We start from the raw sequence: 26,875 nt of genomic DNA, 5'->3' as shown, positions 1-26,875 counted from the left end.
TATGTCAGTGTGTGTGTGTGTGTGTCAGTGCCTGTGCGTGTATATGTGTGTGTGTGTCAGTGCGCGCTGCTGCGCCATGTTGTGTGTGTGTGTGTATCAGTGCCTGTGTGTGTATATGTGTGTGTATGTCAGTACGCGTGTGTGTATCAGTGCTGTGTGTATATATGTGTGTGTATCAGTGCCTGTGTGTATATGTGTGTGTGTGTCAGTGCGCGTGTGTGTGTATCAGTGCCTGTGTGTATATGTGTGTGTCAGTGCGCGTGTGTGTCAGTGCGCGTGTGTATCAGTGCCTGTGTGTATATATGTGTGTGTGTCAGTGCGCGTGTGTGTGTATCAGTGCCTGTGTGTATATGTGTGTGTCAGTGCATGTGTGTATATATGTGTGTGTGTGTCAGTGCCTGTGTGTATATATGTGTGTGTGTCAGTGCCTGTGTGTATATGTGTGTGGCAGTGCGCGTGTGTGTATCAGTGCCTGTGTGTATATGTGTGTGGCAGTGCATGTGTGTGTATCAGTGCCTGTGTGTATATGTGTGTGTCAGTGCATGTGTGTGTATCAGTGCCTGTGTGTATATGTGTGTGGCAGTGCAAGTGTGTGCAGTAGCGTGTGTGTGCCAGTGCGCGTGTGTGTCAGTGCGCGTGTGTGTGTCAGTGCGCGTGTGTGTCAGTGCGAGTGTGTGTCAGTGCGCGTGTGTGTCAGTGCGCGTGTGTGTCAGTGCGCGTGTGTGTATCAGTGCCTGCGTGTTTTATGTGTGTGGCAGTGCATGTGTGTGTGTCAGTGCCTGTGTGTATATGTGTGTGGCAGTGCATGTGTGTGTATCAGTGCCTGTGTGTATATGTGTTTGTCCGTGCATGAGTGTGTATCAGTGCCTGTGTGTATATGTGTGTGGCAGTGCATGTGTGTGTATCAGTGCTGTGTGTATATGTGTGTGGCAGTGCGCGTGTGTGTATCAGTGCCTGTGTGTATATGTGTGTGGCAGTGCATGTGTGTGTATCAGTGCCTGTGTGTATATGTGTGTGTCAGTGCATGTGTGTGTATCAGTGCCTGTGTGTATATGTGTGTGGCAGTGCAAGTGTGTGCCAGTACGTGTGTGTGCCAGTGCGCGTGTGTGTCAGTGCGCGTGTGTGTCAGTGCGCGTGTGTGTCAGTGCGCGTGTGTCTCAGTGCGCGTGTGTGTCAGTGCGCGTATGTGTCAGTGCGCGTGTGTGTCAGTGCACGTGTGTGTCAGTGCGCATGTGTGTCAGTGCGCGTGTGTGTCAGTGCGCGTGTGTGTCAGTGCGCGTGTGTGTCAGTGCGTCGTGTGTGTCAGTGCGCGTGTGTGTATCAGTGCCTGTGTGTATATGTGTGTGTCAGTGCATGTGTGTGTGTCAGTGCCTGTGTGTATATGTGTGTGGCAGTGCATGTGTGTGTATCAGTGCCTGTGTGTATATGTGTGTGTCAGTGCATGAGTGTGTATCAGTGCCTGTGTGTATATGTGTGTCAGTACGCGTGTGTCAGTGCGCACGTGTGTCAGTGCGCGCGTGTGTCAGTGTGCGCGTGTGTCAGTGCGCGTGTGTGTCAGTGCACGTGTGTGTCAGTGCACGTGTGTGTATCAGTGCCTGTGTGTATATGTGTGTGTCAGTGCATGTGTTTGTATCAGTGCCTGTGTGTATATGTGTGTGGCAGTGCGCGTATCAGTGCATGTGTGTGTGTCAGTGCATGTGTGTATCAGTGCTGTGTGTATATGTGTGTGGCAGTGCGCGTATCAGTGCGCGTGTTTGTTTCAGTGCGCGTGTGTGTTTCAGTGCGCGTGTGTGTCAGTGCACGTGTGTGCCAGTGCGCGTGTGTGTATCAGTGCGCGTGTGTGTATCAGTGCCTGTGTGTATATGTGTGTGGCAGTGCACGTATCAGTGCGCGTGTGTGTGTCAGTGCGCGTGTGTGTTTCAGTGCGCTTGTGTGTGTCAGTGCGCTTGTGTGTGTCAGTGCGCGTGTGTATCAGTGCGCGTGTGTGTATCAGTGCGCTGGTGTGTGTCAGTGCGCGTGTGTGTCAGTGCACGTGTGTGTCAGTGCGCGTGTGGTGCATCAGTGCGCGTGTGTGTATCAGTGCTGTGTGTATATGTGTGTGGCAGTGGCGCGTATCAGTGCGCGTGTGTGTTTCAGTGCGATTGTGTGTGTCAGTGCGCTTGTGTGTGTCAGTGCGCGCTTGTGTGTGTCAGTGCGCTTGTGTGTGTCAGTGCGCGTGTGTATCAGTGCGCGTGTGTGTGTCAGTGCGCGTGTGTGTATCAGTGCGCGTTTGTGTATCAGTGCGCGTGTGTGTATCAGTGCGCGTGTGTGTATCAGTGCGCGTGTGTGTGTATCAGTGCGCGTGTGTGTATCAGTGCGCGTGTGTGTGTGTCAGTGCGCGTGTGTGTATCAGTGCGCGTGTGTGTATCAGTGCGCGTGTGTGTATCAGTGCGCGTGTGTGTATCAGTGCGCGTGTGTGTGTGTGTCAGTGCCTGTATGCCCCCTTTAGCAGTCAGTAGGTTTAACTTCGTGCTTATAACGTATCTGCCCTGTGTGTCCCTGTGATGTAGCTGATAGCTCCACTCTGGCCCCGCCCCCCACAACAACGCAGTGGCTCAGCCCCCCCCCACCCACGCAGCGGCTCAGCCCCCCCCCCCACAACAACGCAGCGGCTCAGCCCCCCCCCACGCAGCAGCTCTGCCCCCCACCCACACAGCGGCTCTGCCCCCCCCCCCTCCACGCAGCGGCTCTGCCCCCCCCACGCAGCAGCTCTGCCCCCCACCCACACAGCGGCTCTGCCCCCCCCGCACCGCAGCGGCTCTGCCCCCCACCCACACAGCGGCTCTGCCCCCCCCCACGCAGCGGCTCTGCCCCCCCCACGCAGCGGCTCTGCCCCCCCCCCACGCAGCGGCTCTGCCCCCCACCCACACAGAGCGCTCTGCCCCCCCCCCACGCAGCGGCTCTGCCCCCCCACGCAGCGGCTCTGCCCCCCCCAACGCAGCGGCTCTGCCCCCCCCACGCAGCGGCTGGCTGTACCTGAAGAGCAGCAGCACGGCCTGGGGAAGGTTTGGAAGTTGTTATTCCTGTTAATCTGCGTCCCGTCTTGCATAGCGATTTTACCGAATGTCTGCAGAAAAGAACACACCACACGTCTGTAACAAGAGCGCAGAGTAACACACCACACGTCTGTAACAAGAGCGCAGAGTAACACGCCACACGTCTGTAACAAGAGCGCAGAGTAACACCACACGTCTGTACAAGAGCGCAGAGTAACACGCCACACGTCTGTAACAAGAGCGCAGAGTAACACGCCACACGTCTGTAACAAGAGCGCAGAGTAACACCACACGTTTGTAACAAGAGCGCAGAGTAACACACCACACGTCTGTAACAAGAGCGCAGAGTAACACGCCACACGTCTGTAACAAGAGCGCAGAGTAACACGCCACACGTCTGTAACAAGAGCGCAGAGTAACACGCCACACGTCTATAACAGAGCGCAGAGTAACACACCACACGTCTGTAACAAGAGCGCAGAGTAACACACCACACGTCTGTAACAAGAGCGCAGAGTAACAACACCACACGGTCTGTAACAAGAGCGCAGAGTAACACCGCCACAACGTCTGTAACAAGAGCGCAGAGTAACACGCCACACGTCTGTAACAAGAGCGCAGAGTAACACGCCACACGTCTGTAACAAGAGCCGCAGAGTAACTACACCACACGTTCTGTAACAGAGCGCAGAGGTTAACAAGCGGTGAATGTATGCGGGAAGCAACAACACAATGTTACACAACCCACACACAGCAACAGGTACACACAACAGCCCACTCTCACCTGCATGCCGATGACAGCGTAGATGAAAAATATCATCGCAAATGAGCAGAGCAACGTACGGCAGGGCCTGGAAAACAGAGAGAGGGATCAGCAGGGGAGAGAGGGATCAGCAGGGGGAGAGAGGGATCAGCAGGGGAGGAGAAGAAGAGGAGAGGGATCAGCAGGTGGAGAGAGGGGATCAGCAGGGGAGAGAGGGATCAGCAAGGGGAGGGAGGGATCAGCAGGGGAGGGAGAAGAGGAGAGGGATCAGCAGGGAGAGTGAGGGATCAGCAGGGGAGAGAGGGATCAGCAGGGGAGGGAGAAGAGGAGAGGGATCAGCAGGGGAGAGAGGGATCAGCAGGGGAGAGAGGGATCAGCAGGGAGGGAGAAGATGAGAGGGATCAGCAGGGGAGAGAGGGATCAGCAGGGGAGAGAGGGGATCAGCAGGGGAGGGAGAAGAGGAGAGGGATCAGCAGGGAGAGAGGGATCAGCAGGGGAGAGAGGGATCAGCAGTGGGAGGGAGAAGAGGAGATGGATCAGCAGGGGAGAGAGAGGGATCAGCAGGGGAGAGAGGATCAGCAAGGGAGGGAGAAGGAGAGGGATCAGCAAGGGAGAGAGAAGGAGAGGAGAGGGATCAGCAAGGGAGAGAGAGAAGGAGAGGGATCAGCAAGGGAGAGAGAGGAGAGTGATCAGCGAGGGAGAGAGAAGGAGAGTGATCAGCAAGGGAGAGAGGAGAGTGATCAGCAAGGGAGAGAGAAGGAGAGAGATCAGCAAGGGAGAGAGGAGAGGGATCAGCAAGGGAGAGAGAAGGAGAGGGGATCAGCAAGGGAGGAGAGAAGAGGAGGAGAGGGATCAGCAAGGGAGAGGAGAGGGATCAGCAAGGGAGAGAGAAGGAGAGGGATCAGCAAGGGAGAGAGAAGAGGAGGAGATGAATCAGCAAGGGAGAGAGAAGAGGAGGAGAGGGATCAGCAAGGGAGAGAGAAGAGGAGGAGAGGGATCAGCAAGGGAGAGGAGAGGGGATCAGCAAGGGAGAGAGAAGAGGAGAGAGGGATCAGCAAGGGAGGAGGAGAGGGATTCAGCAAGGGAGAGAGAGAAGGAGAGGGTATCAGCAAGGGAGAGAGAAGGAGAGGGATCAGCAAGGGAGAGAGAAGGAGAGGGATCAGCATAGGAGGAGGAGAGAAGGAGAGGGATCAGCAAGGGAGAGAGAAGGAGATGGATCAGCAAGGAAAGAGAGAAGGAGAGGGATCCACAAGTGAGAGAGAAAATGAGGAGAGGGATCAGCTAGGGGAGAGAGAAGCGGAGGTGAGGGATCAGCAAGGAGGGAGGAGGAGAGGGATCAGCAAGGGAGAGGAGGAGAGGGATCAGCGAGAGGGAGAGGAGGAGAGGGATCAGCGAGGGAGAGAGGAGGAGAGGGATCAGCGAGGGAGGGAGAAGAGGGATCAGCAAGGGAGAGAGGAGGAGGAGAGGGATCAGCAAGGAGAGAGGAGGAGAGGGATATCAGCAAGGGAGAGGAGGAGAGGGATCAGCAAGGAGAGAGGAGAGAGGATCAGCGAGGGAGAGAGGGATCAGCGAGGGAGAGAGGAGAGGGATCAGCAAGGGAGAGAGGAGGAGAGGGATCAGCAAGGAGAGAGAAGGAGAGGGATCAGCAAGAGGAGAGAGAAGGAGAGGGATCAGCAAGGGAGAGAGAAGAGGAGGAGAGGGATCAGCAAGGGAGAGGAGAGGGATCAGCAAGGAGAGAGAAGGAGAGGGATCAGCAAGGGAGAGAGAAGGAGAGGGATCAGCAAGGGAGAGAGAAGGAGAGGGATCAGCAAGGGAGAGAGAAGGAGAGGGATCAGCAAGGGAGAGAGAAAATGAGGAGAGGGATCAGCAGGGAGAGAGAAGCGAAGCGGAGGTGAGGGATCAGCAAGGGAGGAGGAGGAGAGGGATCAGCAAGGGAGAGAGGAAGAGAGGGATCAGCACAAGGGAGAGGAGGAGAGGGATCAGCGAGAGGGAGAGGAGGAGAGGGGATCAGCGAGGGAGAGAGGAGGAGAGGGATCAGCGAGGGAGGGAGAAGAGGGATCAGCAAGGAGAGAGGAGGAGAGGGATCAGCAAGGAGAGAGGAGGAGAGGATCAGCGAGGGGAGAGAGGGATCAGCGAGGGAGAGAGGAGAGGGATCAGCAAGGGAGAGAGGAGGAGAGGGATCAGCAAGGGAGAGGAGAGCGATCACCAAGGGAGGGAGGAGGGGGATCAGCAAAGGAGGGAAAAGATGAGGAGAGGGATAAGCAAAGGAGAGAGAATGAGAGAGAAGGAGAGGAGAGGGATAAGCAAGGGAGAGAGAAGGGGAGGAGAGGGATCAGCAAGGGAGAGGGATCAGCGAGGGAGAGAGGAGGAGATGGATCCACAAGGGAGAGAGAAGGAGGGGAGTGAAGAAAGAGAGATAGAAATATAAAAGGAGCAGCCACGCTGTAAAAGCACAGCCCATGAAGTGGGAGCATCCCGCCCCGGTGGCAGCTATCTGCAGATGCCTCAACAATGACTTAGTTTTTGGTGCATGGACTAATTCCATCAGTGACAGCACAGAGTTCACTGTCAGCCTGGTTCTGTCTTCCAGTGCCCCCTTCCCCCCATCCATGCCCCTCCCCCCATCCATGTGCCCCTCCCCCCCCATCCATGTGCACCTCCCCCCCATCCATGTGCCCCTCCCCCCATCCATGTGCCCCCTCCCCCCATCCATGTGCCCCTCCCCCCCATCCACGTGCCCTCCCCCATCCATGTGCCCCTCCCCCCTCATCCATGTGCCCCTCCCCCCATCCATGTGCCCCTCCCCCCCCATCATGTGCCCCTCCCCCCCATCCATGTGCCCCTCCCCCCATCCATGTGCCCCTCCCCCCATCCATGTGCCCCTCCCCCCCATCCATGTGCCCCTCCCCCCATCCATGTGCCCCTCCCCCCCATCCATGTGCCCCTCCCCCATCCATGTGCCCCTCCCCCTCATCCATGTGCCCTCCCCCCATCCATGTGCCCCTCCCCCCCCATCCATGTGCCCCTCCCCCCCATCCATGTGCCCCTCCCCCATCCATGTGCCCTCCCCCCCATCCATGTGCCCCTCCCCCCCATCCATGTGCCCCTCCCCTGCCTGGTACCTGGAAGGATTTAATGAATGTCCACAGCAGGGTCCGGATTCCTTCTCCTTTACTGAGGAGTTTCACCAGGCGCATCACGCGGAAGAGACGGAAAAACGTGATGGAAATGCGGGAGCTGTCCTCAGAACTCTGGGGGAGGTGGGGATGGGGGGAGGGAGCGAGAGGGGGATAGAGAGGGAGCAAGAGGGGGATAGAGAGGGAGCGAGAGGGGGATAGAGAGAGGGAGCGAGAGGAGGACAGGGGGGTAGAGAGAGGGGGAACAGAGAGAAGATGGACGGAGACAAAGCAAGTGGGGCAGAGGGAGATAGAGAAGGACAGAGAGAGAGCAAGAGGGGGGGCAGGGAGAGGGGACAGAGAGAGGGAGGGAGAGGTACACAGAGAGGGAGGGGGACAGGGAGAGAGGGAGGGGGACAGAGAGAGAGGGAGGGGGACAGAGAGAGGGAGGGGGACAGAGAGAGAGAGGGAGGGGGACAGAGAGAGAGAGGGAGGGGACACAGAGAGAGAGGGAGGGGGACAGAGAGAGAGAGGGAGGGGGACAGAGAGAGAGGGAGGGGGACAGAGAGAGAGGGAGGGGGACAGAGAGAGAGAGAGGAGGGGGACAGAGAGAGGGAGGGGACAGAGAGAAAATGGACGGAGACAGAGCAAGTGGGGCAGAGGAGATAGAGAAGGATAGAGAGAGAGCAAGACGGGGGGCAGGGAGAGGGGACAGAGAGAGAGAGGGAGGGGAGATCAGAGAGAGGGAGGGGGACAGAGAGAGAGGGAGGGGGACAGAGAGAGAGGGAGGGGGACAGAGAGAGGGAGGGGGACAGAGAGAGGGAGGGGGACAGAGAAAGAGAGAGGGAGGGGACAGAGAGAGAGAGGGAGGGGACAGAGAGAGAGAGGGAGAGGGGACAGAGAGAGAGGGAGGGGACAGAGAGAGAGGGAGGGGGACAGAGAGAGAGGGAGGGGGACAGAGAGAGAGGGAGGGGGACAGAGAGAGAGGGAGGGGGACAGAGAGAGAGGGGAGGGGGACAGAGAGAGAGAGGGAGGGGGACAAGAGAGAGAGAGAGGAGGGGGACAGAGAGAGAGAGGGGGAGGGGGACAGAGACGAGAGGGAGAGCGGGTGCGGACAGAGAAGAGGGGGGAGTGGGGACAGAGATAGAGGGGGAGGGGGACAGAGAGAGAGGGAGGGGGACAGAGAGAGGGAGGGGGACAAGAGAGAAAATGGACGGAGACAGAGCAAGTGGGGCAGAGGAGATAGAGAAGGATAGAGAGAGCAAGAGGGGGGCAGGGAGAGGGGGACAGAGATAAGAGGGACAGATAGAGAGTGGGACAGAGGGAGGAGGGGAACAGGCAGAGGGGAGGCAGACAGAGGGAGGGAGAGACAGAGAGATAAAAGGTTTACCCAGGGATAAGTTCTCAGCATTGGGCATCAGATAAGGGTTAAGGGGAGATGGTTATACAGAGCTGCCCTGGGGGAGAATAGATTCAGAATGGAAGGGTGGTATACACAGCTAAACTTTCGTTCTACCACTTCGTGCTGGAAGGCTGCTCCCTGAATGTACTACTTTCTCATATGACACGCATAATGATCTTGTGTGGAATGGAGATACACATGGGGACAGGCCGGGGTATTGTTAGGATAGCAGGCCTGCACAACTCCAGTCCTCGAGGGCCACAAACAGGCCAGGTTTTCAGGATATCCCTACTTCAGCACAGCTGGCTCAATTAGTGGCTCTGTATGACTGAGCCACTAATTGAGCCAGCTGTGCTGAAGTAGGGCTATCCTGAAAACCTGGCCTGTTTCGCGGCCCTCGAGGTCTGGAGTTGTGCAGCCCTAGGATAGTGTGTTAATGGTGCTGATACTTACCTCTCCAACATGCCATCCGTTCTGAGACCAGAGAGAAGAGGGCACACAAGGGGTGGGAGATTGGAGGAGGAGAGGGGTCAGAGTGAGATGATGAAGATGATGATGAAGATGATGATGAGATGATGACGAAGATGAATCCATGGATCCATGAGACATATTCAGCAAAGACAAAATTAAGACACTATGTTTTATAGACAGACAAAGACAGGCAGACCAGGCACAGAGAGACAGACAGAGAGACAGAGACAGACAAACACAGAGACAGGCAGACACAGAGACAGACACGGAGAAAGACAGACACAGAGACAGACAGACAGGCACAGATACAGACACAGAGACAGAGACAGCCAGGCATAGAGACCAGACAGAGAGACAGACAAACACAGAGACAGGCAGACACAGAGACAGACAGGCACAGAGACAGACAGGCACAGAGACAGACAGACAGGCACAGAGAACAGCCAGGCACAGAGACAGCCAGGCACAGAGACAGACAGGCACAGAGGCAGACAGGCACAGAGGCAGACAGGCACAGAGACAGACAGACAGGCACAGAGACAGACAGGCTCAGAGACAGCCAGGCACAGAGACAGACAGGCAGGCACAGAGACAGCCAGGCACAGAGACAGACAGACAGGCACAGAGACAGACAGACAGGCACAGAGACAGACATGTTTTACACTAGCTAGAGTGGAGCTGTTAACCCTCTCTCTGCCAGAATATTAGTGATGCCTGGCGGTTGTAGACATTTCAGCACCGCAGCTATGTGGACACATGTAACCTCCCGCCCCTAGAGGGCGCCTTCCTCTCCTGCCCCTAAGGACAGCCACAATTGCCCTAATTAATGGGCAGAGTCATGATGTTCACTGAATGTCACCAGGGTCACTAGCGTGCCGGCCTTACAGCGGCTGGAATCAGCGGTCACTATAACATTCTGAGCTGGACACCAAGTGGGACTGAGGCTTTACACCCCCCCGATATATCAATCAGAAATCACACAGAGCGGATCAGAACCCAATGATCCGGGGCAGATAGTCACAGGGAGGCAGAGAGAGCGTGGAATTAGCAGGGAGAGTTATGGGACAGACCCGGGTGTCGCCCTGTGACTTACATTGACCTCTGTGACTTACATTGACCTCTGTGACTTACATTGACCTCTGTGACTTACATTGACCTCTGTGACGGCGATATCCACGAGGCTGCCCACTACGATGAGAGCGTCAAATGTATTCCAAGCGTCACAGAAATAGTGCTGAGAGGCAAAGAGATGCAACGCAGATATAAGACAGAGCAAGAACAAGGCAGAGACAGTCACAGAGTGCAAGAACAAGGCAGAGACAGTCAGGGATAGCACAGAAATAAGGCAGAGACAGGCAGAGAGTGCAAGAACAAGGCAGAGACAGTCAGGGATAGCACAGAAATAAGGCAGAGACAGGCAGAGAGTGCAAGAACAAGGCAGAGACAGTCACAGAGTGCAAGAACAAGGCAGAGACAGTCAGGGATAGCACAGAAATAAGGCAGAGACAGGCAGAGAGTGCAAGAACAAGGCAGAGACAGTCACAGAGTGCAAGAACAAGGCAGAGACAGTCACAGGGTGCAAGAACAAGGCAGAGACAGTCACAGGCTGCAAGAACAAGGCAGAGACAGTCACAGGGTGCAAGAACAAGGCAGAGACAGTCAGGGATAGAAGATAAATAACTCAGAGACAACACAGAAAGAAAACAGAGACAGAGATGGGACAGAAATAAGACAGTGTAAGAGCTGGGCAGGAACAGTCAAACACAGCACAGAAATAAGAGCGAGACAGTCAGACATAGCACCGAAATAAGACCGAGACAGTCAGACATAGCACCGAAATAAGACAGAGACAGTCAGACACAGCACAGAAATAAGACAGAGACAGTCAGACACAGCACAGAAATAAGAGCGAGGCAGTCAGAGACACAGCACAGAAATAAGGACGAGACAGTCAGAGAGACAGCACAGAAATAAGGGTGAGACAGTCAGAGAGACAGCACAGAAATAAGGGCGAGACAGTCAGACATAGCACCGAAATAAGACCGAGACAGTCAGACATAGCACCGAAATAAGACAGAGACAGTCAGACACAGCACAGAAATAAGACAGAGAAAGTCAGACACAGCACAGAAATAAGAGCGAGACAGTCAGAGACACAGCACAGAAATAAGAGCGAGACAGTCAGAGAGACAGCACAGAAATAAGAGCGAGACAATCAGAGACAGCACAGAAATAAGAGAGAGACAGTCAGAGACACAGCACGGAAATAAGAGCGAGACAGTCAGAGAGACAGCACAGAAATAAGAGCGAGACAGTCAGAGAGACAGCACAGAAATAAGAGCGAGACAGTCAGAGAGACAGCACAGAAATAAGAGAGAGACAGTCAGACATAGCACAGAAATAAGAGCGAGACAGTCAGACACAGCACGGAAATAAGAGCGAGACAGTCAGAGAGACAGCACAGAAATAAGAGCGAGACAGTCAGAGAGACAGCACAGAAATAAGAGCGAGACAGTCAGAGAGACAGCACAGAAATAAGAGAGAGACAGTCAGACATCGCACAGAAATAAGAGCGAGACAGTCAGAGAGACAGCATAGAAATAAGAGTGAGACAGTCAGAGAGACAGCACAGAAATAAGGGCGAGACAGTCAGAGAGACAGCACAGAAATAAGGGCGAGACAGTCAGAGAGACAGCACAGAAATAAGGGCGAGACAGTCAGAGAGACAGCACAGAAATAAGAGCGAGACAGTCAGAGAGCCAGCACAGAAATAAGGGCGAGACAGTCAGAGAGACAGCACAGAAATAAGAGCGAGACAGTCAGAGAGACAGCACAGAAATAAGGGCGAGACAGTCAGAGAGACAGCACATAAATAAGGGCGAGACAGTCAGAGAGACAGCACAGAAATAAGGGCGAGACAGTCAGACATAGCACAGAAATAAGAGCGAGACAGTCAGAGACACAGCACGGAAATAAGAGCGAGACAGTCAGAGAGACAGCACAGAAATAAGAGCGAGACAGTCAGAGAGACAGCCTGGCCTGACCTTGGCTCTGAATGCGATTAGTTTCAGCACCATCTCAACCGTGAACAGCCCGGTGAAAACCATGTTCAGGATATCCATGGCATAATTAAAGGGCTGGGACTGCTCATAATGCTAACGGGAGACAGAGAGACCAAGAGAGAGTGTTACACACAGAGAGAGAGTGTTACATACACAGAGAGAGTGTTACATACAGAGAGTGTGTTACATACAGAGAGTGTGTTACACACAGGGAAACTGCATTCTTGTGTGTTGCCTGCATGATGTGTGTATATGTGTGTTACCTGCATGGTGTGTGTATATGTGTGTTACCTGCATGGTGTATACACGGTGTGTGTGTGTGTATGTAGTGTGTGTTACCTGCATGGTGTATACATGGTGTGTGTGTGTATATGTAGTGTGTGTTACCTGCATGGTGTATGGTGTGTTACCTGCATGGTGTATACATGGTGTGTGTGTATATTGTGCCAGAAACCAGGGGTTGGTAATAAACTCCATATACAGGGCTCCCAGGATACTGAACAGTTTCTGTCCTGTCTAAGCTGAACAGGGCAGCCTCGTGGTACAGGCACTCCATTCCACAGTTTGTCTGCTGCCTGTTTTCTGTCACCTGTCATGCTGATTAGAGTTCAGGTATATAAGACCTGTTTCCTGTTTCCTCTGGGCCCCGCCCAAGAGCCTGGAAGGCTGCTGAACTGCAGAGGGGTGAGAAAGCCTCTTTCCCAAATCGCTTCATTCATTCGGTTAGTTTGTCTAAAGACTGCAAAGGTACTTATTTTGTTGGTGGAAGTGGACAAGCCACTTCCAACTCTGAGTCAGGGACATCTAAGTTTAAGTTATCGCTCAGACGAGCAGCTTTTTGTTTGGCTTTGTTTTCTGTTTAAACTGTGGCAGTCTCAGTGCCTGGGACTGAATAAAGCCTGTTTAAAGGAACAGTACGTGACGTCTCATCATTTAACCTACCCTAAAAGACCGTGTTCTAACAGTCCCGGACAGACGGCGGAGCCCCGGAGTAAGCCGTTTGTCACATATGGTGGAGAATGCGGGCAGAACACTAAAAGGTCTGGGGGTTAAAGAACTTTAAAGAAAAAAAAAAAAAGGGTTTTTTTTCTCTCTCTCCAAACAAGATGGAAGACGTGGTGAGTGCGCTGGTACGCAATGTCGCTGTCCAGAGAGACGCGAATGAAGCCCTGCAACAGGCGAATGCAAACCAGCAAGAGACAAACCGCTTGCTGAAAGAGGAGCAACAGCGGTTCGCTCAGGGCTTACAGCAGGAACTCGAGATCCTGAGGGAGACTATCAGTAACCTTCCACTGGCAGCGGCAGCCCCAGTTCCGAAAATGACCAGGGCAAGCCACTACCTTCAGAAGATGGGACCCTCGGATGATGTGGAAGCCTATCTTCTCACGTTTGAACGCACGGCACAGAGAGAGGGATGGCCAGAAGCTGAGTGGGCTGGTCTAATCGCACCCTTCCTAAGCGGCGAACCCCAGAAGGCTTACTTTGATCTAGAGCCAGCCGAAGCTAACGTCTATGCAAAATTGAAGTTCGAGATCCTCGCCCGCCTCGGCGTAACCACGGCTGTTCGCGCCCAAAGGTTTCACGCATGGTCCTTCACGATGGATAAAGCCACCCGAAGCCAGATGTATGACCTCATCCACCTCGCCCGGAAGTGGCTACAACCCGAGATCAACTCAGCCAGCCACATCGTGGAACGGTTGGTCATGGACCAGTTCTTGAGGAAACTTCCCTCTGCCTTACGCCATTGGGTCAGTCGGAGTGACCCCCACAATGCGGATGAGCTTGTGGCCCTCGTAGAAAGGTACAATGCAGCAGGAGAGCACCCGCAACCCACAGTCGTGGAGCAACCCCACTACCCGAGGTTCCAGGACTCTTCCAGAGACGGTAAAAGGGTACCGGGGTTAAGGGGAGCTGAAGAGCGGCGACCACCTTCACGCAGCACCAGCAACAGTGGTTCGCACACTAAGGGCAATAGCCAACATGGGGAGCCGGGAAAAGGCTCTAAGTGGGACACAGACTATGTACCTAAATGTGTAAATTGTCATGAGAGGGGCCACACAGCAAAAATCTGCCCACTAAATGAGGAGCCCATGCAATGCAACAGCGTGGAACCTTATTCGCTGTTGTCCCAATGTATGGGCCCTAGCCCAGAGGACCCCTTGAATAACCATCTGTGGGCATTTGTAAAGGTTAATGGTAAGAGGGTTCGGGCACTTCTTGACTCTGGGAGTATGGTCACACTAGTGTCCGAATACCTATTGCCCATTAAGAAGAAACAGGTAAACAGTTCACAAAGAGTGGCAATTTGTTGTATACATGGGGATAATCATGAATATTCCACTGTTGATGTTTTTTTTGAAACAGAATTTGGTTCTTTAGATTTCAAGGTGGGTGTTGTACCCAAACTGGCACATGATGTGTTAATAGGGACCGACTTTCCCCATTTTCTAAAAATGTGGTCCCCAGCTCAGAATAGCGCCCAGAGTTCAATAGCAGACCATAACGAAGTGTTAGAAGAAACAAATCCTTTCCCTTTTTCAGAAATGGAGGTTGACGAGGGCCCAAATAAGAAAGGGGAAAAGGAGGAGTGCTGTGAAATTCCCTTCCCCATCACTACTTTGGTAGGGAATACCCCAAATCAAGATGTTGATCAGGCACTTACCACCCCAGTACAGGATAAGACCCTCGCTGACCTAGAGGTCAGTCCTGGGAGTTTTAAGAAGGCCCAGTGGGAGGACCCCACATTAGCGGTAGCAAGGGGAAATATACGGGACCAGAATAGTACTCATGGCCAACCAGATAGGTCACTTGCTTACCCCTACTTCGAGGTAGAGAACGACCTAGTATATCGGGTTGATAAAAGAAAATCAGTTACAACTAAACAATTGTTGGTACCACGGACATTCCGTAACGTAGTATTACACCTCGCACATAGTCATCCATTGGGGGGACACCTAGGGGTGGAAAAGACAAAAGAAAAGGTTCTCCGAAGCTTTTATTGGCCTGGGGTTCTGGCAGAAATTACAAACTATTGTTCCTCATGCCCAGAATGTCAGATCACCGCCCCGTTCAAAGCATACCGCAGCCCATTGGTACCCCTTCCCATAATAGAGGTACCATTTGACCGGATTGCTATGGATCTAGTAGGACCCCTAATAAAGTCTGCTAGGGGACATCAGCATATATTGGTAATATTAGATTATGCTACCTGATATCCGGAGGCAGTTCCCCTACGTAGCACCTCTGCTAAAAACATAGCAAAAGAGTTAGTACTTCTGTTTTCCCGGGTCGGAATTCCTAAAGAGATCTTATCTGACCAGGGAACACCATTTATGTCCCAAGTAACAAAAGAGCTATGTAAACTCCTAAAAATCAAGCATCTCAGAACCTCAGTCTATCATCCACAAACAGATGGTTTAGTGGAAAGGTTCAATAAAACCTTAAAGAGCATGTTACGCCGGGCGGTCGATAAGGATGGGAAAAACTGGGACTGTTTGTTACCATACCTGTTATTTGCCATTAGGGAAGTTCCCCAGTCATCCACAGGCTTCTCCCCGTTTGAACTATTGTATGGCCGACATCCAAGGGGCTTACTGGATATAGCCAAAGAAACTTGGGAACACGAGGTTACCCCTTACAGAAGTGTAATAGAGCATGTTGCCCAAATGCAGGACCGCATTGCTGCAGTCCTACCCATAGTGAGGGAACACATGGAGAAAGCTCAAGAAGCACAAAGGAATACGTATAATAAGGGTGCTAGGGTCAGAATTTTTTTTCCAGGTGATAGGGTACTAGTTCTGGTTCCCACCGTGGAGAGTAAATTCCTTGCTAAATGGCATGGGCCATATGAGGTCTTGGAAAGAGTGGGAGAAGTAAATTATAGGGTAAGGCAGCCAGGTAGGAGGAAACCTGAGCAAATTTACCATATAAATCTACTCAAGCCCTGGAAAGATAGAGAGGTCTTGTTAACCCTAGTACCCCCAGGTCCGTCAGAGAATCAAGAAACTGACCCAGAGGTTAGCATAGCTGAAACACTGTCCGTGCATCAGAAACGAGAGGTCCAGAGTTTAGTGAGAAGGAACAAAGAAATCTTCTCTACACAGCCAGGTAAAACTAACGTAATTAAACATGACATAGTCTCTGAACCGGGGGTCCGAGTTAACCTTAAACCGTACCGAATCCCAGAGGCCAAGAGAGAGGCTATAAGTTTAGAGGTTAAAAAAATGCTAAAACTAGGCGTAATTGAGGAATCCCAAAGTGGGTGGAACAGCCCTATAGTTTTAGTCCCAAAGCCAGACGGTACAACAAGGTTTTGTAATGACTACCGGAAACTAAACGCGGTGTCAAAATTTGATACTTATCCTATGCCCAGGGTGGATGAACTTGTAGAGAGACTGGGCAAAGCCCGATATCTCACAACCCTAGACCTAACAAAAGGGTACTGGCAGGTTCCCCTCACAGAAAGGGCAAAAGAAAAAACAGCCTTCTCAACCCCAGACGGCCTCTTTCAATATAAGGTACTGCCTTTTGGCTTACATGGAGCTCCCGCCACATTCCAAAGAATGATGGATAAAATTTTAAAACCACATGTTCGGTACGCTGCCGCCTACCTGGATGATGTGGTAATCCATAGTGAAGATTGGCAGTCCCACCTTCCAAAGGTCCAAGCTGTGCTCGACGCAGTTCGGTCTGCTGGACTAACTGCTAACCCCGCTAAATGCACTATTGGTCTGGAGGAGGCCAAGTATCTGGGGTATTCTATTGGTAGAGGGTTACTCAAACCACAAACACTCAAAGTAGAGGCGATACAAAATTGGCCAAGGCCAGTCACAAAAAAACAAGTAAGGACCTTTTTGGGGTTAATTGGCTACTATAGGAGGTTTATTCCCAATTTTGCAACTAAGGCAACCCCACTAACCGACCTCACAAAAGCAAGAGGACCGCTAATGGTAAAGTGGTCCCCCGAAGCCGAACAGGCCTTTAGAAGCCTGAAAGAAGCTCTCTGTGCCCAACCAGTGTTGGTCACACCTGACTTCTCCAAAGAGTTCGTACTCCAAACCGACGCATCTGAGGTAGGGCTGGGGGCGGTACTCTCCCAGGAGTCTCAAGGGGAGGAGCACCCCATCCTTTATTTAAGTAGGAAACTAAATCCCCAGGAGAAAAATTACTCCATAGTCGAGAAAGAGTGTCTCGCAATAAAGTGGGCTGTAGAGACACTCAAGTATTATCTGTTGGGGAGAAAGTTCCGATTGGTCACAGATCATGCACCCCTTACCTGGATGTGTCAAAATAGGGAGAAGAACGCTAGGGTGACCAGGTGGTTCCTAAGCCTACAGCCCTTTAAATTTTCTGTGGAACACAGGTCGGGGCACAAACATGGCAATGCCGACGGGTTGTCAAGGATGCACTCCCTAATATCCATGGTCGCTCACCCCTCGAGGTCTGAGCTGGGGGGGAGGATATGTGACAGAAACCAGGGGTTGGTAATAAACTCCATATACAGGGCTCCCAGGATACTGAACAGTTTCTGTCCTGTCTAAGCTGAACAGGGCAGCCTCGTGGTACAGGCACTCCATTCCACAGTTTGTCTGCTGCCTGTTTTCTGTCACCTGTCATGCTGATTAGAGTTCAGGTATATAAGACCTGTTTCCTGTTTCCTCTGGGCCCCGCCCAAGAGCCTGGAAGGCTGCTGAACTGCAGAGGGGTGAGAAAGCCTCTTTCCCAAATCGCTTCATTCATTCGGTTAGTTTGTCTAAAGACTGCAAAGGTACTTATTTTGTTGGTGGAAGTGGACAAGCCACTTCCAACTCTGAGTCAGGGACATCTAAGTTTAAGTTATCGCTCAGACGAGCAGCTTTTTGTTTGGCTTTGTTTTCTGTTTAAACTGTGGCAGTCTCAGTGCCTGGGACTGAATAAAGCCTGTTTAAAGGAACAGTACGTGACGTCTCATCATTTAACCTACCCTAAAAGACCGTGTTCTAACAGTCCCGGACAGACGGCGGAGCCCCGGAGTAAGCCGTTTGTCACAATATGTAGTGTGTGTTACCTGCATGGTGTATGGTGTATACACGGTGTGTATATGTAGTGTGTGTTACCTGAATGGTGTATACATGGTGTGTGTGTGTGTATATGTAGTGTGTGTGTGTTACCTGCATGGTGTATGGTGTATACACGGTGTGTACAGTATATGTAGTGTGTGTTACCTGCATGGTGTATACACGGTGTGTGTGTATATGTAGTGTGTGTTACCTGCATGGTGTATACACGGTGTGTGTGTGTTACCTGCATGGTGTATGGTGTATACACGGTGTGTACAGTATATGTAGTGTGTGTTACCTGCATGGTGTATACACGGTGTGTGTATATGTAGTGTGTGTTACCTGCATGTGTTATACACGGTGTGTGTGTATATGTAGTGTGTGTTACCTGCATGGTGTATACACGGTGTGTGTATATGTAGTGTGTGTTACCTGCATGGTGTATATACGGTGTGTATATATGTAGTGTGTGTTACCTGCATGGTGTATACACGGTGTGTGTGTATATGTAGTGTGTGTTACCTGCATGGTGTATACACGGTGTGTGTGTGTATGTAGTGTGTGTTACCTGCACGGTGTATACGCGGTGTGTACAGTATATGTAGTGTGTGTTACCTGCATGGTGTATACACGGTGTGTGTGTGTGTGTATGTAGTGTGTGTTACCTGCATGGTGTATACACGGTGTGTGTGTGTGTGTGTGTGTATGTAGTGTGTGTTACCTGCATGGTGTATACACGGTGTGTGTGTGTGTGTGTATATGTAGTGTGTGTTACCTGCATGGTGTATACACGGTGTGTGTGTATATGTAGTGTGTGTTACCTGCATGGTGTATACACGGTGTGTGTGTGTGTGTGTATGTAGTGTGTGTTACCTGCATGGTGTATACACGGTGTGTGTGTGTGTGTGTGTGTGTGTGTGTGTATGTAGTGTGTGTTACCTGCATGGTGTATACACGGTGTGTGTGTGTGTATATGTAGTGTGTGTTACCTGCATGGTGTATACACGGTGTGTGTGTGTGTATGTAGTGTGTGTTACCTGCATGGTGTATACACGGTGTGTGTGTGTGTATATGTAGTGTGTGTTACCTGCATGGTGTATACACAGGGTGTGTGTGTGTGTGTGTGTGTGTATGTAGTGTGTGTTACCTGCATGGTGTATACACAGTCTGTGTGTGTGTGTATGTAGTGTGTGTTACCTGCATGGTGTATACACGGTGTGTGTGTGTATGTGTGTGTGTGTGTGTATGTAGTGTGTGTTACCTGCATGGTGTATACACGGTGTGTGTGTATATGTAGTGTGTGTTACCTGCATGGTGTATACACGGTGTGTGTGTGTGTGTGTGTGTGTGTGTATGTAGTGTGTGTTACCTGCATGGTGTATACACGGTGTGTGTGTGTATGTAGTGTGTGTTACCTGCATGGTGTATACACGGTGTGTGTGTGTGTGTGTATGTAGTGTGTGTTACCTGCATGGTGTATACACGGTGTGTGTGTGTGTATATGTAGTGTGTGTTACCTGCATGGTGTATACACGGTGTGTGTGTGTGTGTGTATGTAGTGTGTGTTACCTGCATGGTGTATACACGGTGTGTGTGTGTGTGTGTGTATGTAGTGTGTGTTAACTGCATGGTGTATACACGGTGTGTGTGTGTGTATGTAGTGTGTGTTACCTGCATGGTGTATACACGGTGTGTGTATATGTAGTGTGTGTTACCTGCATGGTGTATACACGGTGTGTGTGTGTGTATATGTGTGTTACCTGCATGGTGTATACACGGTGTGTGTGTGTGTGTGTATGTAGTGTTTGTTACCTGCATGGTGTATACACGGTGTGTGTGTGTGTGTATATGTAGTGTGTGTTACCTGCATGGTGTATACACGGTGTGTGTGTGTGTGTGTTACCTGCATGGTGTATACACAGTGTGTGTGTGTGTGTATGTAGTGTGTGTTACCTGCATGGTGTATACACGGTGTGTGTGTGTGTGTGTGTATATGTAGTGTGTGTTACCTGCATGGTGTATACACGGTGTGTGTGTGTGTGTGTATATGTAGTGTGTGTTACCTGCATGGTGTATACACGGTGTGTGTGTGTGTGTGTATATGTAGTGTGTGTTACCTGCATGGTGTATACACGGTGTGTGTGTGTATGTAGTGTGTGTTACCTGCATGGTGTATACACGGTGTGTGTGTGTGTGTGTGTGTATGTAGTGTGTGTTACCTGCATGGTGTATACACAGTGTGTGTGTGTGTATGTGTGTATATGTAGTGTGTGTTACCTGCATGGTGTATACACGGTGTGTGTGTGTGTGTGTGTGTGTGTGTGTGTATGTAGTGTGTTACCTGCATGGTGTATACACGGTGTGTGTGTGTGTGTGTGTGTGTATGTAGTGTGTGTTACCTGCATGGTGTATACACGGTGTGTGTGTGTATGTAGTGTGTGTTACCTGCATGGTGTATACACGGTGTGTGTGTGTGTGTATGTAGTGTGTGTTACCTGCATGGTGTATACACAGTGTGTGTGTGTATGTGTGTATATGTAGTGTGTGTTACCTGCATGGTGTATACACGGTGTGTGTGTGTGTGTGTGTATATGTAGTGTGTGTTACCTGCATGGTGTATACACGGTGTGTGTGTGTGTGTGTGTAGTGTGTGTTACCTGCATGGTGTATACACGGTGTGTGTGTGTGTGTGTGTGTAGTGTGTGTTACCTGCATGGTGTATACACGGTGTGTGTGTGTGTGTGTATGTAGTGTGTGTTACCTGCATGGTGTATACACGGTGTGTGTGTGTGTGTGTATGTGTGTATATGTAGTGTGTGTTACCTGCATGGTGTATACACGGTGTGTGTGTGTGTGTGTGTGTGTGTGTGTATGTAGTGTGTTACCTGCATGGTGTATACACGGTGTGTGTGTGTGTGTGTGTGTATGTAGTGTGTGTTACCTGCATGGTGTATACACGGTGTGTGTGTGTATGTAGTGTGTGTTACCTGCATGGTGTATACACGGTGTGTATGTGTGTGTGTGTATGTAGTGTGTGTTACCTGCATGGTGTATACACAGTGTGTGTGTGTGTATGTGTGTATATGTAGTGTGTGTTACCTGCATGGTGTATACACGGTGTGTGTGTGTGTGTGTGTGTGTGTATATGTAGTGTGTGTTACCTGCATGGTGTATTCACGGTGTGTGTGTGTGTGTGTAGTGTGTGTTACCTGCATGGTGTATACACGGTGTGTGTGTGTGTGTGTGTGTAGTGTGTGTTACCTGCATGGTGTATACACGGTGTGTGTGTGTGTGTGTGTGTGTAGTGTGTGTTACCTGCATGGTGTATACACGGTGTGTGTGTGTGTGTGTGTATGTGTGTATATGTAGTGTGTGTTACCTGCATGGTGTATACACGGTGTGTGTGTGTGTGTGTAGTGTGTGTTACCTGCATGGTGTATACACGGTGTGTGTGTGTGTGTGTAGTGTGTGTTACCTGCATGGTGTATACACGGTGTGTGTGTGTGTGTATGTAGTGTGTGTTACCTGCATGGTGTATACACGGTGTGTGTGTGTGTGTGTGTGTGTGTGTGTATGTAGTGTGTGTTACCTGCATGGTGTATACACGGTGTGTGTGTGTGTGTGTATGTAGTGTGTGTTACCTGCATGGTGTATACACGGTGTGTGTGTGTGTGTGTGTATGTGTGTATATGTAGTGTGTGTTACCTGCATGGTGTATACACGGTGTGTGTGTGTGTGTGTAGTGTGTGTTACCTGCATGGTGTATACACGGTGTGTGTGTGTGTGTGTAGTGTGTGTTACCTGCATGGTGTATACACGGTGTGTGTGTGTGTGTGTGTGTATGTAGTGTGTGTTACCTGCATGGTGTATACACGGTGTGTGTGTGTGTGTGTGTGTGTATGTAGTGTGTGTTACCTGCATGGTGTATACACGGTGTGTGTGTGTGTGTGTGTGTGTATGTAGTGTGTGTTACCTGCATGGTGTATACACGGTGTGTGTGTGTGTGTCTGTGTGTGTGTATGTAGTGTGTGTTACCTGCATGGTGTATACACGGTGTGTGTGTGTGTGTGTGTGTATGTAGTGTGTGTTACCTGCATGGCCAGAGCGATGGTGTTGAGCAGGATGAGTATGAACATGATGTACTCGAAGCCTGTGGAGTTCACCATGTACCAGACCTTGTACTGATAGCGCTCCTTGGGAATATACCTCCGAAGGGGCTGGGCCTTCAGAGCGTACTCCACACACTGACGCTGGGGAGAGGGGGCGCACGGACCACAGGTCAGAGGGCAGGGGGCAGCTGGTCAGTTTGGGTGTAGTGGTAAGCTAGGTAGAGAATGTGCATCGGTCAGTGCCATGGGGTGACATCTCACAGGTGCAATGAGGTCACCTGGTGAGTATGATATGGTCAGTGTCCAGAGTGCAGGGAGGTCCCCTGGTGAGTATGATATGGTCAGTGTCCAGAGTGCAGGGAGGTCCCCTGGTGAGTATGATATGGTCAGTGTCCGGAGTGCAGGGAGGTCCCCTGGTAAGTATGGTATGGTCAGTGTCCGGAGTGCAGGGAGGTCACATGGTGAGTATGATATGGTCAGTGTCCGGAGTGCAGGGAGGTCCCCTGGTAAGTATGGTATGGTCAGTGTCCGGAGTGCAGGGAGGTCACATGGTGAGTATGATATGGTCAGTGTCCGGAGTGCAGGGAGGTCACCTGGTGAGTATGATATGGTCAGTGTCCGGAGTGCAGGGAGGTCACCTGGTGAGTATGATATGGTCAGTGTCCGGAGTGCAGTGAGGTCACCTGGTGAGTATGATATGGTCAGTGTCCGGAGTGCAGGGAGGTCACCTGGTGAGTATGATATGGTCAGTGTCCGGAGTGCAGGGAGGTTACCTGGTGAGTATGATATGGTCAGTGTCCGGAGTGCAGGGAGGTCACCTGGTGAGTATTATATGGTCAGTGTCCGGAGTGCAGGGAGGTCACATGTCGAGTATGATATGGTCAGTGTCCGGAGTGCAGTGAGGTCAACTGGTCAGTATGATGCAAACAATGTTTGGGGTGCAGAGCCATGTAGTCAGTAGTCAGTATGATAAGTGTGTCTGGGTAGCAGTGAAATGACCTGGTCAGTATGATGAGGTCAGCGTCTGAGATGCAGAGGTCACCTGGTCAGTATGATGAGGTCAGCGTCTGAGATGCAGAGGTCACCTGGTCAGTATGATGAGGTCAGCGTCTGAGATGCAGAGGTCACCTGGTCAGTATGATGAGGTCAGTGTCCGGGGTGCAGAGGTCACCTGGTCAGTATGATGAGGTCAGTGTCCGGGGTGCAGAGGTCACCTGGTTCTTGTCCAGCTCGCAGTTCTTGTACTCCTGCTCCCCCTGCGCCCGGAAGGTGATAATCACAAAGCCCACGAAGATGTTCATCATGAAGAAGGCGATGATGATGATGTAGACGATGAAGAAGATAGAGATCTCCACCCGATAATTGTAAATCGGTCCCACATTCTCCCCATTGGCATCAATGGCTTTGTACAGCAGTCTGGGGGAGGCAGACGGAGGGGGGCGCTTATACTGGGAGTCACGCTGGCTTCTCCCCCATTGCAAACTCACTCTCTCGCCTCTCACACTCACTCTCTCCTCCTATCGTAAACTCACTCTCTCCATTCAGACTCACGCTGGCCTCTCTCTCCCCTCTCAGACTCACTCTCAGTCCCTTCCTCTTATACTCAATCTCCCTTCTCAGACTCACTCTCTCCCCTCTCACTCACTCACTTTCACACTCTCCCATCCCCTCTCACACTCACTCTCTCCCATATCCTCTCAAACTCACTCACTCATTCTCAGACTCACTCTCTCCCCTCACTCTCAAACTCACTCTCTCCTGTCCCCATCAGCCTCAATCACTCACTCTCACCCCTCTCACTCACTCTCACACTCACGTTCTCTTGTCCCTCTTTGCCTCACTCACACTCACTCTCTTCCCTCCCCTCTCACATTCACTCTCTCCTGTCCCCTCTTATCCTCACTAACTCACTCACTTTCTTCCATCCCCCTCACACTCGCTCTCTCCTGTCACCTCTCAGACTCACTCTTTCCTGTCTCAGCCTCACTCACTCTCACAGTCACTCTCTCAGACTCACGCCGGCCAGCCCTCAAACGTGGAGACGGTGAAGAGTGCCATCATGCCACACAGGACGTGGTCAAAGTTGAATTCGCTGTTGTGCCAGAGTCTCTCACGCACCATGGGGTGAGTGACATCCCCGTCCTTATACACAATGAACGTCCCCCTGATACAAGCACAGTGACAATAGGGGTGTTACTGTATGTGTGTTCCTGTACTTATTGGGATACAATTATCTGTATGTATATGTCTGTGTGTTTGTGGGTAGGTGCGTGTGTGTATATGTATTTGTTGATAGGTGTGTGTGATATGCAGGCTCCATACTTGCATTCCTCCGGGGTGTTTGTGTGTAGGTGTGCATGGGCGTGTATGTAGGTGTGTACGTGGGTGTGTGTACGTGTGTGTGTGTGTACGTGGGTGTGTGTGTGTACGTGGGTGTGTGTGTGTGTACGTGTGTGTGTGTGTGTGTGTGTGGGTGTGTGGGTGTGTGTGTACGTGGGTGTGTGTGTGTGTACGTGGGTGTGTGTGTGTACGTGGGTGTGTGTGTACGTGTGTGTGTGTGTGTACGTGGGTGTGTGTGTACGTGGGGTGGGTGTGTGTGTGTGTGTGTGGGTGTGTGTACGTGGGTGTCTGTGTGTGTGTGTGTGTGTGTGTGTGTATGTGTGTAGGTGGTGTGTGTGTGTGTGTGTGTGTGTGTGTGTGTGTGTGTGTGTGTGTGTGTGTGTGTGTTTGTGTGAATGTGTGTGTGTAGGTGTGGGTGGGTGTAGGTGTGTGTGTGTGTAGGTGTGTGTGTGTGTAGGTGTGTAGGTGTAGGTGTGTAGGTGTGGGTGTGTGGGTGTGTAGGTGTGTGTGTGTGTGTGTGTGTGTGTGTGTGTGTGTGTGTGTGTGTGTGTGTGTGTGTGTGTGTGTGTGTAGGTGTGTGTGTGTGTGTGTGTGTGTGTGTGTAGGTGTGTGTGTGTGTGTGTGTAGGTGTGGGTGTGTGTAGGTGTGTGTGTAGGTGTGTAGGTGTGTAGGTGTGTAGGTGTGTGTGTGGGTGTGTGTGTAGGTGTGTGTGTGGGTGTGTGTGTGGGGGTGTGTAGGTGTGTAGGTGTGTGTGGGTGTGTGTGGGTGTGTACGTGGGTGTGTGTGTGGGTGGGTGTTATATGCAGGCTCCATACTTGCATTCCTCCGGGGTGTGCTTGGCTTCATCGGTGCAGCTGAAGAACTTTCCCTGCAGAGGGAGGTGTCAGGGTTACAGCCTGAGCCTCCCAAACACTGCTCCCCCCCCAAACACTGCTCCCCCCCCAAACACTGCTCCCCCCCAAACACTGCTCCCCCCCAAACACTGCTCCCCTCCCCAAACACTGCTCCCCCCCCAAACACTGCTCCCCCCCAAACACTGCTCCCCCCCCCAACACTGCTCCCCCCCCCCAAACACTGCTCCCCCCCAAAACACTGCTCCCGCCCTCAAACACTGCTCCCCCCAAACACTGTTCTCTCCCCCCCCCAAACACTGCTCCCCCCCAAACACTGCTCCCCCCAAACACTGCTCCCCCCCCAACACTGCTCCCCCCCAACACTGCTCCCCCCCAAACACTGCTCTATCCCCCCCCAAACACTGCTCTCTCCCCCCCCAAACACAGCTAAACTCAAACAGTGTTTAATCCCCCCAAACACTGCTAAACCCCCTCCAAACAGCTAAACCCTCCAAATACTGCTTAATCCACCAAACACTGCTCCCCCCCCCAAACACAGCTCAACACAGCTAACCCCCCTAAACCCCCAAGGTAGCGAAACAGCAAACACTGCTGAACCCCCAAACCTTGCACACAGGGGATAACGGGGAGACTCTGACCTTAAAGAGCTGCACCCCGATACAGGCGAACATGAACTGTAACAGTGTGGTGACTATCATAATGTTACCGATAGTGCGGATAGCCACGAACACACACTGCACCACGTGCTGCAGAGAGAGCGGCGGGAGAGAGCGTCACTGACAGGAGAGCGTCACTGACAGGAGGAGGGAGAGTGTCACTGAGAGGAGGAGAGAGCGTCACTGAGAGGAGAGAGCGTCACTGAGAGGAGAGAGCGTCACTGAGAGGAGAGCGTCACTGAGAGGAGAGCGCGTCACTGAGAGGAGAGCGCGTCACTGAGAGGAGAGAGCGTCACTGAGAGGAGAGAGCGTCACTGAGAGGAGAGAGCGTCACTGACAGGAGGAGGGAGAGTGTCACTGAGAGGAGGAGGGAGAGTGTCACTGAGAGGAGGAGAGAGCGTCACTGAGAGGAGAGAGCATCACTGAGAGGAGAGAGCGTCACTGAGAGGAGAGAGCGTCACTGAGAGGAGAGAGCGTCACTGAGAGGAGAGCGCGTCACTGAGAGGAGAGCGTCACTGACAGGAGGAGGGAGAGTGTCACTGAGAGGAGGAGAGAGCGTCACTGACAGGAGGAGGGAGAGTGTCACTGACAGGAGGAGGGAGAGTGTCACTGAGAGGAGGAGAGAGCGTCACTGAGAGGAGAGAGCGTCACTGAGAGGAGAGCGCGTCACTGAGAGGAGAGAGCGTCACTGAGAGGAGAGAGCGTCACTGAGAGGAGAGAGCGTCACTGACAGGAGGAGGGAGAGTGTCACTGACAGGAGGAGGGAGAGTGTCACTGAGAGGAGAGAGCATCACTGACAGGAGGAGGGAGAGTGTCACTGAGGGGAGAGAGCGTCACTGACAGGAGGAGGGAGAGTGTCACTGAGAGGAGAGCGTCACTGACAGGAGGAGGGAGAGTGTCACTGACATGAGGAGGGAGGGTGTCACTGAGAAGAGAGAGCGTCACTGACAGGAGGAGGGAGAGTGTCACTGACAGGAGGAGGGAGAGTGTCACTGAGAGGAGAGAGCGTCACTGACAGGAGGAGGGAGA

At 51.9% G+C, this 26,875-nt stretch overlaps 1 protein-coding gene across 2 annotated transcripts in view; it reads right to left on the bottom strand.

The window, feature by feature from the left end:
• Nucleotides 1–3,013: 3,013 nt before the first annotated feature.
• Nucleotides 3,014–26,875, bottom strand: part of LOC142476220 (voltage-dependent L-type calcium channel subunit alpha-1F-like) — a 61,614-nt gene continuing 37,752 nt past the window's right edge. The window contains exons 25-35 of one of the 2 annotated variants that reach the window (XM_075581712.1): nucleotides 25,829–25,936; nucleotides 25,152–25,204; nucleotides 24,014–24,160; nucleotides 23,211–23,412; nucleotides 21,979–22,137; nucleotides 11,832–11,942; nucleotides 9,938–10,021; nucleotides 8,770–8,790; nucleotides 6,921–7,049; nucleotides 3,820–3,886; nucleotides 3,014–3,106 (exon numbers count right to left, since the gene is read on the bottom strand). In XM_075581712.1, the coding sequence (XP_075437827.1) occupies nucleotides 3,096–3,106; nucleotides 3,820–3,886; nucleotides 6,921–7,049; nucleotides 8,770–8,790; nucleotides 9,938–10,021; nucleotides 11,832–11,942; nucleotides 21,979–22,137; nucleotides 23,211–23,412; nucleotides 24,014–24,160; nucleotides 25,152–25,204; nucleotides 25,829–25,936 (1,092 nt within the window). In that variant the 3' untranslated portion in view covers nucleotides 3,014–3,095. Of the gene's footprint in view, nucleotides 3,107–3,819; nucleotides 3,887–6,920; nucleotides 7,050–8,769; nucleotides 8,791–9,937; nucleotides 10,022–11,831; nucleotides 11,943–21,978; nucleotides 22,211–23,210; nucleotides 23,413–24,013; nucleotides 24,161–25,151; nucleotides 25,205–25,828; nucleotides 25,937–26,875 lie in introns of those variants that run through there. The other variant, XR_012791444.1, reaches the window with a different exon arrangement.

This window comes from Ascaphus truei, unplaced genomic scaffold (assembly GCF_040206685.1).
Source record: "Ascaphus truei isolate aAscTru1 unplaced genomic scaffold, aAscTru1.hap1 HAP1_SCAFFOLD_1507, whole genome shotgun sequence".
Classification (NCBI taxonomy): domain Eukaryota; kingdom Metazoa; phylum Chordata; class Amphibia; order Anura; family Ascaphidae; genus Ascaphus; species Ascaphus truei.
Note: the sequence above shows the minus strand (reverse complement) of the source record. Positions and strands in the feature narration are given on the sequence as shown.